The following is a 14,856-nucleotide window of genomic DNA, read 5'->3' on the forward strand; positions in this document are numbered from 1 at the left end:
CTCTCTCTCACACACACACACACACACACACACCACACACAGAGCATGCAGTCAACCTTAACCTTAGACTGTGTGACCCAAAAGAATCTAAAGTGTAATCTGAAAGCAACATGGAACAAGTAATTTTTTTTTTTTTTTTTTTTGGAGGCTGGTAAGAACACACTATGTAGCACAGGCTGGCCAGAACTCACTGGCAATCAATCCACTGTCTCTCTAGTGCTGGGATTCCAGGCACCAGTCACTATGCCACACTCTAAACAGGCGATGTGAGTGTACATTACAACAAGCGGCCTTGCTAGGAAGAGGCTAATGTTACTTAGGGTCTTTGCACTTATCAGTTTCTAATTGGTTTCCTTCTTTTTGTTTCATTTTCAGTCTTTCTGCTACAGTTGTTAGTAGTGGTTGAGATAAAGGTGCTCTCTGTTGCTAAGCCTGGCCTGGACTCATTCTTCCGGTTGTCTCCTCGGCTCTGAGATTACAGGTGTAAGCCACCACACCTGGCTTCTTTGTTTTTGTTTGTTTGTTTTCATTTAAAATTGTAGATTTACAGTAAGTTTTAAAACACGGTAGAGATTTTGTGTTTGTGTACATGTTTGTGCAGTGGCCTCGTTGCTTACATCTTTCTTTCTTTTTTTTCTTTTTTCTTTTTTTTTTTCTTTTTTTTTTTTGGTTTTTCCGAGACAGGGTTTCTCTGTGTAGCTCTGAAGACCAGGCTGTCCTCGAACTCAGAAATCCGCCTGCCTCTGCCTCCCAAGTGCTGGGATTAAAGGCATGTGCCACCACCGCCCGGCTCTTTCTTTTTTTGTCTGAATGCAATGCCTTTTATTTGTATTTGATGATGAGGATTAACACACTGCAACTCCCTTGACTTTTTGTACGCCACTGAGAAGCAAGGGGCCTCTCCCCACAGCAGCATTGCTCTTACCCCACTGAGAAGCAAGGGGCCTAAGAGGGTCTCTCCCCACAGCAGCACTGTTCTTTAGAGGGAAATTGATACCTATGCAGCCTTCGACAGTCAGGGCTCAGCTGAGATGGGAGTCTTGGGGTGTCTCAGTTGGGAGATAGGACCCTAAAAGCCCACCTCTAAAGACTCCACTGTGCCTGGACAGTGTTCTGGACAAAGTTTCCTTGTTCAACCATACAGACAACACTAGCTCTACTCTGTGGACCTGATTCTGGCAGAATGTTTTCTTTTTCAGAGTTGCTCTTTTTAAATCAACAATAGAATGACTCCATCAGAACACTAGACACCTCCCCAGATGGAACCTAAATTCAATCAGACATAAACTGGGATGTGACTATCCAGAATTGTGATGACAGGAAGCAAGCAACCCTAAGCCTCCATCCTCGCTGCACTCATTAGCTGCAACAGTTGTCAGTTGACATCTCCCTGTGAGAGGGTAGGAAAGAAGAGGCTGGGGGTCGGGGGAAACGGCATGCTTCACACAGCTTAACAATACTGTGGGGGCCCCAGGACTGCTGGCCTCTGCAGCACCCCTATTTCTCCTCCAGCTGCTCGTACAGCTTGGGCACATAGTCGTCCCACTCTGCTTGGTAACACGTGCTTGCCACTAGGGTTCCCAGGTTATCCTTCCAGCGGAAGGTCTCCACCTTGAACTTGCCACTTGAACTTGCCACTTGAACTTGCCTCCAGACCTGTTGCTGAGGACCGGCTCAGTGTCTGTTCCTGCTCAGACACAGCCAGCCACAGTGGTGGAGACCTGTGCCACTGGGAGGCCAGGAGCCCACTTAATCCAAGAAGACAGTGCCACTGCACCCTTCATGTTGATCACCAGGAAGTGGTGCCACTCCCTGAATTTGGGGTCCCTCCTGCTGGGAGCATCCAGGTCTGTGAGGACCAGGGTGTAGAGTTTCCCAGGATCAAGGCCATCCCGTGAGATGCTGCTGGGCCTATTCATAACCTGGATGGGCGTTAGCACTTTGCCCAGCTCATCTAACCTCACCCCCCTCAGGGTGCGCTGGGGCATCTCGTGTACTTCCTGCAGGCACAGTGGCCTGGCCCACCGGCTGATGTCCGTAGCCAAGGCGATGGAGAGATGGAAGACATGTGCATGCAAGTCACATCTTTCAATACTACAGTACAATTCATAAGAAACATGTTGACATCGATAGATGCTGGTGTGCTGTCTGCCTCAGAAAGTGATGTCTGTGTAGGGCAGGCTAGAGAGATCGCTTGGTGGTGGATGGTTAAGAGTGCTGGCAGCTTTTCCTGAGGACTTGGGTTTGATTCTCAGCACTCACACCCATCTGCAACCTCCATTCCAGAGTAACTGACAACTTCTGGCCTCCTCAAACACCAGGCCTGCATGTGTGAATGCAGTGCATAGACAGACATGCAGGCAAAACACCCACATCCATACATTTAAATAAGTTAATAATAAATAAAGACTGCATTTTCATCCCGAGAATCTTCCCCTTGCCCTTCGCAGACAGAGAGGCTCTTTCCTGTTCCATCTTCTTCAGCTGAGACCACCACACATACATGCACTCTCCATCTCGAAATCCCGGCATGGATGCATGATGTAATGTGGCCTTCCTGGACTCATTCTCCCACTCAGCTTAACCCTCAGACAATCAAGTATGTTTATCAACAGTTTCATCCCTCTTCCCTTGCTGTGTGACATGTAACAGAAAGTTAACAAATCCTAGACTGTCACACCTGTCACCCACTGAAGGACATGCTTTCAGATTGGGGCCATGGTGAAACCTAGTGTATGGTTTTGTTTTCTGTTTGTTTGCTTTTACAGTTGTGTGTGTGTGTGTGTGTGTGTGTGTGTGTGTGTGTGTGTGTGTGCGCGGGTGCGCGGTGCACACACGAGTGTATACACATGTCAGAGGACAATCTGCAGGAATTAGTTCTAATCTTAAAAATGATTTGTTATGTTATATATGATTATATAGGTTAAATAAAAGGCAACCTGCAGGACTTGCTTCTCTTTGTCTACCACATGGGTGTTGAAAATGAAACTCAGGTTGTCAAACTTCGCAAGAAGCCACTGTGCCATCTCATCTGCCACCTAAGGTAATCCAGACCAGCCTCACGCTCACTGGGTAGGTAGCAGAGGCTAGCCTTGAACACCCAAACCTCTTACCTCTGCCTCTTACATGCTGGGGGTTACAGGGATGTGCCTGGCTAGGCAGAATGCTGTTTTTTTTCCCCTCTCAGGGAAGTTTAGAAGTCTCTCTAAGATCCACTCTCCTCTCTTTATGGCATTATTATAAGACACAAAGATGAAGCCAAGGGAGAGAAATAAGCCTAGAATACTGCTTTCTAATGGGACTGTGTAGGGAGTATGTTCTGTGGCCCTGCTGTCCACCTTGTACCTATGGCTTCAGGGCATATAAAGTTTGGCTAGTGAAAACAGGAAACACATTTTCTATCCCCCCCCCCCCTTGGGGTATCATGTTGTATAAGCTAGGCTGGCCTTGAACTCAAGGTGACATTGCAGCCAGGCTTCACTGTGCCTGGGTCTTTTCACTTCTGTGCTCTTAAACAGCCACATATGGAAATAGCTACAAACTGGACAGCATTGGACATCACCAAATTAAACTGAGAGATGCCTTAGAATATTTCTAAAACATGGTCAAAACATTGTCTTTTTCTAAAAAGTCTTAATTCCTCTCTACCTCTGTTGATGGGTGTTCTACAGTGCATGAATCAGATGCTCCCCTGGAAAATGGCCCTTTAGAATGATTATCAGCAGCAGGAGTAGCCAACCCTTCAGTGGTTACAATCGGCAGACACAATGATGAAGTTTTATAAAGACCTACAATTATAGAGCCCAACAACTACAATTTTCCCACATTTTACCAAAAAGAAAACTAAAAAGAAAAGCTAATGAACTTGTTCAAGATTACACAGTCAGGTTAGCAAAGGCGGGGGCTGAAGCCGGATAAGGCTGTGCTCTTAAATTCTCTTTTTAAAGAAGTTTCTTTTTCATTTTGAAACATGGTTTCACTCTGTAGTCCTGGCTCATTTAGAATTCATGAAAAAAGTGCATTGGCTGATTGGTAATGGACTAGTTCCCCAACATGAATTAGTTACCTAAGCATAAAGTCAGGCTTCATGCTTCTACTTACAGATGGCTGGCACCAAAGGAGGTCCCCCTACCTTTGTACAGTACACACACTGGTACGGCCTGTCTCCAGAGTGGACTCTCATGTGCTTGTTCAGGCTGGAAGACTGAGAGAAGCTTTTCCCACAGGTTGAACACTAAGGAGATAACAAAACATAGAGCTGAAATTTCATCTTCCCTCCAAATTCTGTCTCAACATATATTTTCCTGGGGGTGAGAGAAGTTTTTGAAAAAAATCCATAATTTGTTTACTTGTTTATTTAGAGAAAGGATCTATGTAGCCCTGGCTGTCCTGGAACTCCCTCAATGGAGCCTCAAACTCACAGAGATCTGCCTGCCTCTCACTCCCATGTCCACATCTGGCTAAGATTGTCCTAACATTAGAACATAATGGCTAGGCCTCTGGGAGAGATGGCTCAGTGGTTAAGAACATAATGGCTAGATTGTCCTAACATATGAACATGGCAGAAACAAACTCAGGTTGTCAGCCTTTCAGGGCAAGCATTATAAGAGCCATCCTGACAGCCCAAGAGCTCTTTCCTTTACTCTGTGCACCTCTGTGGCTCAGCAAGCCAGGGATGGCCTGAGATTACACAGCACAAGGCAGCCTAGAAGCTGCCTCCGACCTTCCTAAGCAAAGTGATTGCAGAACTCCCACACCGGCAGGATGGAGTTGTCAAGTGTGGACCCAGCATCTGTTGATGTTAATCTATGGGTGTTGTTCAGTGGTTCAGCATACGTTCAAACTGTTCAACCACGAGCATGTAAACTGAAATTGAACCAGATATCCAAAGTTCTGTAGTCTGTTTCTCTTGAGTCTTCTTCTTGCGAAATAGCGACTTTAAAAACAAACAAGAAAACCTCATGAACTCTCTGGATATAAGTATCATAGAAAAAAACACAGGAAATTCAGGGTGAGGCACTCTTTGAACAGCTTAGATGGATAGATACCTCTTGTGTTCAGGAGAGAACTCTTGGGTAGAGATTTAAAACCCAGGGTTAAGCAGTGCTTTTGTTACTACAAGGGACACAATAAATGACCTTGTAAACTAAAGAGAAGAGACCCAAGGACCTTCCTATGGCTGGGTAGGTGGCTCAATGGGTGCAAAAGCATGACCTGTGTTCAAATCCCCAGCAGCCATTTAAAAAGCAAGCACAGCCGCCGGGCAGTGGTGGCACACACCTTTAATCCCAGCACTTGGGAGGCAGAGGCAGGCAGATTTCTGAGTTCAAAGCCAGCTTGGTCTACAGAGTGAGTTCCAGGACAGCCGGGGCTATACAGAGAAACCCTGTGTGGGGGAGGGGGCGATGAAGCAAGCACAGTCAACCACACCTCAGATCCCAGGGCTCTGGAAAGGAGAGATAGGAGGATTGTTGGGGTTTGTGGACTGCCAGCCTAACTCCAACTTTCGTGAAAGATCCCTCCTCAAAAAAGTATGGCAGAAAGTGATAAAGAAGAAAGACTCCAAACGGGTACACACAGACATGTACAACAACAACACACACACACACCACCACCACATAAATTAAGCAACAACAAACAAACAAGCAAGCAACCCAGAATTTAGGGCCTGGAGAGCTGACTCTGGTGAGAGCAATTGCAGTTCTAGCTGAGGCCCTCGATTTAGTTCCCAGCATCCAGATGGTGGCTCACAACTGGCTATCAGTTGCAACTCCAGTTCAAAGGGACCTGATGCCTTCTTCTGGTCTCTGTAAGCAACTGAATGTACAAGGCATGCATTCATACATGCAAAACACATAAAATAAAGGGATCCTTTACAAAAAACCTCTGATTTTAAAAACATTAAAACAAAAAAGAAAAAAAAAAACTATGGCCCGGTGTGGAACACAATCCAATTTAGAAATATTAAAATGTGGAAAACTATAAAAGCATTAGTATGTGCTGTTGTATACTATATAGTATTAGTGCTAGTACAAGGTATACTATATACTATTAGTGCAAGACACTAGGACAAGGGGCTGGTGAGTCGACCTGGTAGTTAAGGCATGAACTGCTCTTGCAGAAGACTCAGGTTCCGTTTCCAGCACAATCATGGTGGCTCACAACCATCTGCAACCCCAAATCCAGGGGCTTTGGCGGCCACTTCTGTCCTCCCGGGCGTTCTACTCACGCATGTACAACCCCACACATACATACAGAACTATAGAAACACTGTAACAAAACATGGAACCCATCTTGTCTTTTAAGGACAAACTTGGTTCTGCCTTCTTCACCAAGGCTGGCAGAGCAATGGGTGTCTGGGCTGGCAGAGAACAGCTTCCTGTCATAACTGTCATCTCTCATCCTTATAAAGTCCACGGTCGGGACTAAAGCACCAACCAAAGAGTACACATGCTGGGACTCATGGCTCCAGTAGCATATGTAGCAGAGGATGGCCAAGTAGGTCATCAATGGGAGGAGAGGCCCTTGATCCTGTGAAGGTTCTATGCCCCAGTGTAGGGGGATGCCAGGGCCAGGAAGCAGGAGAGAGTGGGGTGGTGAGCAGGGGGAGAGGGAGGGAACTTTTTTTTTTTTTGAGAGGAAACAGGGAAAGAGGATATCATTTGAAATGTAAATAAAGAAAATATCTAACCAAAAATAAATAAATAAATAAAGTCCACAGTGTGTGGTGCAGTCTTCTAATCTTTGGGCCATTTCAATGTTTCCTCTGCACAGGTGACTGTCTAACCTAATGCCTGACTGGGTGTGAGACAAAGTGCAGTCACCTGACCCCTTCCCAGCTTCCAGTCCAGCTCAGGGCTGCCTTCACCCCAAGGCTGAGCACCTATCCTAGCCCAGGAGCCCACTCATGCTCACACATTTGCCTCTTCCACACTACCAGGACACGGCAAGCATCGAATCCTCCCGTCAGTTCCATGAACCCCTCTCTGTGTGTTCAGGACAAGGGAGTGTAAAAATAGACTAGGAAGAAGGACATCAAACCGCCAACTGCTCACCAGGTAGGGCCGGTGCCTCTCATGGACGTGAAGAATGTGGATCCGGAGCCGGTCACGCTTTTCAAAGGATCTTTGGCAGAGAGAACATGGAAACTTCCTGTCCCCCTTATCGACACAGGGAGTGTACTTGAGGTGCTTATCCCTGTAGTATTTGTAGGTAAACACCTTTCCACAGTGTTCGCATCTGTAACCTTCTGCAGACTCTGTCAAACACAGCAGGGGGGGCAGTGCTGAAGGGTGTGTTAGCCTCTGTCCTCGTCACACATCAAATAGGACTCAAAACATCCATAGACAGACACACACCATAGCTGGGTGTGGTGGAAGACACCTGTGAACCTGGGCAGAAAAATCAGGAGTGCAGGGCCATCCAAGACTCTAAAGGGGGTTTGAGGTCAGCCTGGACTCCATGCACTGAATTCATCCTGTCTTCATTAATTCACAGGCATTGATTCTCACACTCACGGAGTCTAACTCACAGGAGTGGTAGGTGACTGAGGGTCAGAGGCAAGCGCACAAAGAAGGAAGAGAGAAATTAGAGACAATGAGGTGTCAAATGCAGGTATCTGTGCCAAGAGTGATCCTACTACTGAAAAGTCAGAGGCAGGAGGATCTTGTTTACAGATCAGACAAGGTATAACAAAACCATAGCTCAAAAAGGCAATTCAGACCCCATGTCAACAAAACGTGTTACTGTGTTTGGTACAGGTGAGAGGATGTCCCCAAAAGCTCCACTCAAGATGCTCCTGGATACTAGAGCCAGAGACCTTACTGTCTGCCCTCAAGGGAGAGGAACCAGGAATGAGCCTAAGCAGGAATCTGCAGAACAGCCTGGGCAATGGTGCCATGTCAGAACAGGCTGGGCAATGGTGCCATGTCAGAACAGGCTGGGCAATGGTGGCACATCACAGACCCTTGTCTACTTGACAAACACATCACTATTAAACAGTAGCAATTCCTTTTCTGTTTATCACCATGATCTCATGTAAATGTCACAATACAAAACAGTATAATTTTAATAAAAGTCCCACAGTTTCAGGATGGTGGTGGCACACGCCTTTAATCCTAGCACTTGGGAGACAGAGGCAGGCAGATCTCTGAGTTCAAGGTCAGCCTGGTCTACAGAGTGAGTTCCAGGATAGCCAAGGCTTCAAAGAGAAACCCTGTCTCAAAACGCAAAAAACAAACCAAAACTCAAAATACTTTCAGGAATCCCTGACACTGACCAGATTCATTAGGTCCCTCCTTGCTAGAAGAAGCAATCAAAGCTCAGAGTCCTTCTCAGAGGCTACAGAGAACACTGAGGGCAGTCCTGGAGAGGCAGGGACCAGGTGAGCTTCCTAGATGTCTACACCAACTGAGGCACTTGGAAAGGATGCTCTCTGGCCTGTTGAGAGTGCAGTGTGCTCCAGGTTTCCCCGCTTTGTGAGCTGTCACCTAGGCTGGGGTTGCAGCTGTTGTCTGTGAGTCATTCCTGCTGCGTCCCCAGGCACCCCTGTCTATTCAAACAGTCCCCCAGGTTTCCCCGCTTTGTGAGCTGTCACCTAGGCTGGGGTTGCAGCTGTTGTCTGTGAGTCATTCCTGCTGCATCCCCAGGCACCCCTGTCTATTCAAACAGTCCCCCTAATGATGATAAGCCAAGAGGCTGCCTTTCCAGCCCTGGACCAGGTATAGGAAGGCACCCACCAACCCTATCACAATGCCTTGGAGTTTTGTTGGATGAAGGATCTCCCTGAGTAGCCCACACTAGATTTAAACTTAAAATTCTTCTTCTTCTTCAACCTTGCAAGTATCAAGAGTACACACATGCACCACTATTTTTTCTTTTATTATTAATCATTTCCAAAAACATTGATCTTGTGCTGGGGTATGGATGAGTGGCAGAGCACGGGCTTTGGGCCTTTGGGCCCTGGTTTGATTTAATCCCCATCACAGCAATGGCACAAAACCAGACACTCAGTATTAACAGTCATCATAGGAAGCCACCTGAAAGACTTCTCAATAAATTACTCTTTTGACGCTGCCTTAATCCGGGTGGTGGTGGCACACGCCTTTAATCCCAGCACTTGGGAGGCAGAGGCAGGCAGATTTCTGAGTTCAAGGCCAGCCTGGTCTACAGAGTGCCAGGACTACACAAAGAAGAAACCCTGCCTCAAAAAAAACAAAAAACAAAAAACAAAAAAAGCTGCCTTTGACACTGTGTCCAAAATGGTATTGTGGGCAGAGTATGGTGCACATCCTTTTAATCCAGCACCCAGGAGACAGAAGCAGGCAGACCTTTTTGTTGTTATTTTGAGACACGGTCTCACTCTGCAGGCCACACTGACCTCCCACTTGTAATAATCCTCCGGTCTCTGCTAGGATTACAGGCATGAACCACAAGAGACTTTGGACTTTTCTTAATAAATTTCCCACAGATAAAACATTCACTAAGCATATTTTTTTCCCTGAATCTCATTTTCCACTTGTATGTTAAAAACAGATGGAGCATTTTCTGGACATGACCGAGAGAGACATTCTTGGTTTGGTGCTAGGGATGACGTCCCGAGTCCACGAGACCACAGAGATGCACGTGTGTCTTCTTCAACAGCCCCGCTTCTGTTCCATCCACCTGCTGGAGGCGGCAGAGGAGGCCTTCCCTCCTTCTGAGGGAAACTATCAAATCGGAAGAGCTATTCCTATGGTGAGTTGGTTGTCCTCTAGCTCCTAGTCACTCAGATGTGATCATCCAGGGACCAGCAGCAACCCTGGAAGCTGAGCACGGTGCACAGTCTCAGCCCCACCCCACCTGGGATTAGAACTAGCTAGCCTCTCTACAAGACCTCCAGGTTGAACACACACACACACACACACACACACACACACACACGTTCACGCACACACACACAGATTCACACGTGTATGCACATGCATACACACAGACTCACGCACACGCACACAGACTCACACACATGCACACATGCACACACGCACACAAACTCACACACATGTACACACGCACACAGACTCACACACATGCACACATACACACACGCACACAAACTCACACACATGCACACACGCACACAGACTCACACACACATGCACACAGACTCACACACATGCACAGACACACACACAGACTCACACGTGTATGCACACGCACACACACAATCTCACATATATGCACACATGCACACACATGCTCATGCACACATACAGACTCACACACACATGCACACAGACTCACACACATGCAGACACACACACATACAGTCTCACACACATGCACACATGCCCACAGACTCATAGACACACATACACGCACGCAGACTCACACACATGCACACATGCACACATACACACAGTTCAGTAGTCAGGAGCACTTGGGAAATTGGGGCAGAAGGTTCTGAGTACAAGGTCTATCCGGGCTATACAGTGACACTCTGTCTCAAAAAAGAAAAAGAAAAAGAACGAGAAAGAGAAAAAGAAGAAGAAAAAAGGCAGGGAAGAAAGCATAGTCCAGCATTTTTCAAATTTGCTACAATTAAGTCTTATCCTAGGGGCTGGAGTACTGAGATTTTTGTTTGTGGCAGGTCTCCTTGCAACTGATGACTACATTGTAACTTGACACTCTGTAGACCAGGCTGGCCTCGACTCAGAGCTCTGCCTGCCTCTGCCTCCCAAGTGTTGGGATTAAAGGTGTGTACAAACATACCTAGTTTAGAGGCTGGAAGTGTATGTAGCTCAATGTCCTCGTATAGGAAACAAGAGGCCTCAGCCTGAGAAAAACAGTTTTAACTGGACGCCCTGCTACATATAATGTAACTATATAAAACAAAAGCTTAACAACAGAATTTCTTAAGTAATTCTCATCAATATCTTCTATTCTAATTTCTTTCTTTTTTTCTTTTATGCTGGTTTCAATCACTAAATTGATTTTCCACCTCACTAAGTTACTGCAGCCCACCATTTGAGAAAGCTGGCCTGAGCAGGATTGAATCAAACTGGCTTACCCAAAATATGCTGGCATGCATTCTTTGTCTTTTATTCCCAAGAATGGGTAGGGGGGGAAATGGATAACCTTAGAAAAAAACAATGTAGAAAAGATGGCGACAATCTACCTCTTACAGAGTCTCTGGAAGACTATAGGGAGCCCAGTTAGTATTCTAGTAGATTCTCTCTGGGCAGACACTCACCCTCAGAGGGCTCAGACAGCTGCTTGCCTTCTTGCTCAGTGACCCGAAGGTTCATGGGAATGTCCAGAAACTTCTCATAGCAGTTTCCATACCATACAAGCAGCTCCTGGCTCTGCTGGATATCTTTACAGCTCTCATAAAATATCTGCCCTTGGTGCTGCACGGCAGCCAGGTTCTGCTCCTTGGGGAATCGAGCACAGTTGACATAGGACATCCAGTTCCCAGAACCTTTGCCATCGATAAAATGGCTCAGGTGACCATCTTCAAAAATCTAAATAGAACAAGACACCAAATTGTTTGTGTGTGTGTGCGTTTATTTTGCTTTGGGAAGAATCTTTCTAAGTACCCGAGGCTGGCCTCAAACTTGTGCCTCTGCCTCAGCTTCCTGAGTTTAGGGACCATCAAGCACAATGCCATCCCCCCACCAAGAGGCATGAGTTCTTTCTATTTGTTTTGCTTTCGTCTGATCTACAAAATGAAAATTAACATCTATATCCAAATTCCTACTATAGAACACCATTCTATAAATCAAATTTCCATATCAGAAGTAACATATAAACTTTTTTTGACAGGGTCTCATATAGCTCAGGTAGGACTTGAATTTAAAATATAGTCTGGGATGGCCTTGAACTTCTAATCCATCTGCTCTGCTCCCTCTGTGGTGCTGGTGTGTGCCACCATACAGTGTTATGTGGTGCTGGGGACTGAGTTTAGCATTTCAGGCCTGCTGGGCAAGCATTTCTATGGTCCTCCATAGATTTTTTTTGCAACAACATACTTTAAAAATGAATGTATGCCCTGAGTTTCTATGGTAGTGCATGTTAATTTTATAAGCAAGGGTAAGGGAAATAAACAGGTCTTATCTGAGCCTAGCTCTTAAAGAGCCCAGTGTGAGGCTTCGGATGGGGCTGCTGTATAAGGTACCTAGTGCAGCAACCTCCGTGTCTCGCACAGTTTAGTATAAATTACTGTTCAATTCAGCTCTTCCACATTGCCAAAATTACAGGTTATCTTCCTAAAGTATATTCCTAGAAGTTGAGGGTCAGGACATCTAGATTTTAAGTTGTCTGGTATATTCTGACAAGTGGTTCCTGTAAATGAAAAACTGCTACCTCAGTAGCCTCCCTGAGACAATCACTAACTTGGAGAGTGTTGGCTTTATTTATTTTGTTAATCCTTGGCTAATTTTACGAGAAAGTAATATGAAAGTCTAAAACTTATCTTTTTTTTTAGCATGCTTTTAACACTCTATCATATTTAAAACCCTTGGTTTTGCCTGTAAATAAAACACAGAGTGGTAATTCTTTAAATGTACTTTCCGTGTCTGTTCTGTACAGATTAAAGTTATTTCACCCACTACAAAGAGTGAGGTCCTGCTGGAGTGAACATCAAAATCTTTCTCAATAAAGGCCTTTCAGGGCACTGCCTCCTGCAACCTCAGGGCATCCTCCCCAACTTCAGCAGACCCCCCAGAAACACACTTACTTCCCACATCTGAGAATTGTCCCTGTGTGTCTTCACTTCGCTGGCATTGACCACTTTACCTCGAAATGGTCCAAATCTCACTCCTTTGGCAATGAAGTTGCTACAGAACACGCCAAAGTGTGGGACATCACCAAATGCTGTCTCCTTGAGGCAGAGACCTGTGTGAACCCAAGGCAGGAGAGGGCAGGAGAATGAGCCTAGGCAATGACTCAGCAGTAGTTGGGGAAAATAAATCCAGGCAAGGAGTGCAGCCTACCTTCTGGAAGCTGAAGGGAGTCTTTGTCCAGAGCTTTATGATTAGGCCCTAGAAAAAGACAGCCTTAAGTTATTCTGAGAGCAGACAAGGTGGGTTGCCCTCCCTCGGTTCCTATAGCGTGCTTTAGATTTGACATCCTCTATCCTTTACTGTTGTTATCACTCCTTAACATAGGCTTTTTGTACATTGTTGCTCATTTGAGACTCAAAACACCTCTTGGGTAAGGTTTGGTGGGTAATGAACTCCATTTTGCAAACTTGACAGAGGCAATGCTTTTCCGAGGTAAAGAGCTGCCAGGTGTGAATTTCTGGAGACTTTCATGTAGGTATTTCGTACATGTCTAAAGCCACGAGTGAAACCATTATGCTTTTACTCCTCAGAGCTCATTAAAAGCAATCTCAGGAATTACACAGGCTAGGAGGACCCTGAGAAGCCAGCCAGGAGCAGGCGGTTTAGAGGGACACTCGCCCCAACATAGATCCACGTTTTAATAATGCTTGGTCAGGACCTGTTCCACCCAACCCTGACCCAGAATGTAGATTTACTTACCAGAACTCTCTGTGGGGACCAGGATGCCTGAAATTGCATGCTGTAGGCTGGTCGGGTGCTCCGGACTAGCGATGGTTCCGTACAAAACGAAGTGCAATTCCTCCTCTGTGAAGTTGAAGCCGCGAAAAGGCAGCTTCCCCTCTTGGTTCAAGGTTTGGGGGACAGATATTGACTGGGGCGTCTTAATTCCATCAGGTGGTAGGGAAGCAATTACCTTGGATGGCTGAAGTAAATTTTCAGCTCCCCACCGATGACCTCTGTTGATTTGGCCGCCGATGGGGACCAAATTTTGGCTGCTGGAACCGCTGCTCCTATGCTCAGTGCTGTGGAGAAATCGTGGTACCTCAGGAGTAAATTGAGGAATCGGGTACCACGGTGACAACTTGTACCAGGGCCGATTGTAGAGCGGCTCGCTCTGCACAGTCAGACCTGGGTTCAACAAGGGAGCAGTCATCCGAAAAGCGTTGAGAGGGGCCATCATCGCCTGGGACTCAAACCCTGCAGCTGCCAGTTTCCAAGGTTGAAAATCCTCCTCTGTGGTGGAGAGGTTCCTAAAGTGACTGAAGCCTGGGACAGGCGCGTAGTAGGTAGTCAGGTGCTGGGGTCTACCCTGGGGCAGGTAGTTCGCCTTGTCCTGGGACTGGGTCTCACCAGGAGGCAGTAAGGCCATCGCAAGCTGAGTTTTACAGATCTGTGGGAAACCGAGGTCGCTGAGTGAGGGGTGGTCTTAACTACTTCCTCCCACACCCCATCAAAGTCAATGGACAAACTTCCCAATTCGATCCCGCCAATCCTAACTCGGAAAAATAACGCAAAAGGCACAAACTCCCACACCAAGCCAAACCAAAATAAAATAAAAAGCCAAACACCTCAAACCTCTAACGAAAATCTGCCTCGGTGTGGTGTGGCCCGACTGGAAGGTAATGGCTCAGGTCGGCTTCTCTTTTCCTTTCCAATCTATCTTGGCTGAGGAATGCGGGTTTCCAACACCCGTCCACCTTGACCCCGCCCCCCAAGCCCTCAACCCGGCTCCTACAAAACGGGCTTGAATTCCGCCTCTCTTTTAATTATCTGCCCAACAAAGCGCCCGCCACCCGACCCCCAGGTCTCTAAGAGCGTTTTTCAGCCAAGCTACTAGGGCACTGGCCCTGCACCGGCTTCGGAGCAGGCTGTGGCTCCAGGCGCTCTGGAGTATGCCGCCGAGATAAGAGAAGGGTGCGCTCTCGGCGGGACAGTGCAGAAGGGGTTCTGAGCCGACTCGGCACCCCAAGGAGTTTAGCGAGACGCCAGCAGGTCCGGCGGTCCCGACAGCACCGAGGGGAGCGGTACGCGTCGT

The 14,856-nt window shown here is 46.7% G+C and overlaps 1 protein-coding gene and 1 pseudogene across 1 annotated transcript in view; both read right to left on the bottom strand.

Moving 5' to 3' along the window:
• Window positions 1–14,207, bottom strand: part of Prdm14 (PR/SET domain 14) — a 15,086-nt gene extending 879 nt beyond the window's left edge. Inside the window, exons 1-6 of the mRNA XM_031368796.1 lie at window positions 13,521–14,207; window positions 12,972–13,019; window positions 12,716–12,873; window positions 11,231–11,501; window positions 7,056–7,258; window positions 4,133–4,234 (exon numbers count right to left, since the gene is read on the bottom strand). Coding sequence (XP_031224656.1) covers window positions 4,133–4,234; window positions 7,056–7,258; window positions 11,231–11,501; window positions 12,716–12,873; window positions 12,972–13,019; window positions 13,521–14,190 — 1,452 coding nt within the window. The 5' untranslated portion in view covers window positions 14,191–14,207. The remainder of the gene's footprint in view (window positions 1–4,132; window positions 4,235–7,055; window positions 7,259–11,230; window positions 11,502–12,715; window positions 12,874–12,971; window positions 13,020–13,520) is intronic.
• LOC116088913 lies at window positions 1,498–4,089 on the bottom strand (annotated as a pseudogene).
• Window positions 14,208–14,856: the final 649 nt, after the last annotated feature.

This window comes from Mastomys coucha, unplaced genomic scaffold (genome assembly GCF_008632895.1).
Source record: "Mastomys coucha isolate ucsf_1 unplaced genomic scaffold, UCSF_Mcou_1 pScaffold14, whole genome shotgun sequence".
NCBI classification, from domain to species: Eukaryota; Metazoa; Chordata; class Mammalia; order Rodentia; family Muridae; genus Mastomys; species Mastomys coucha.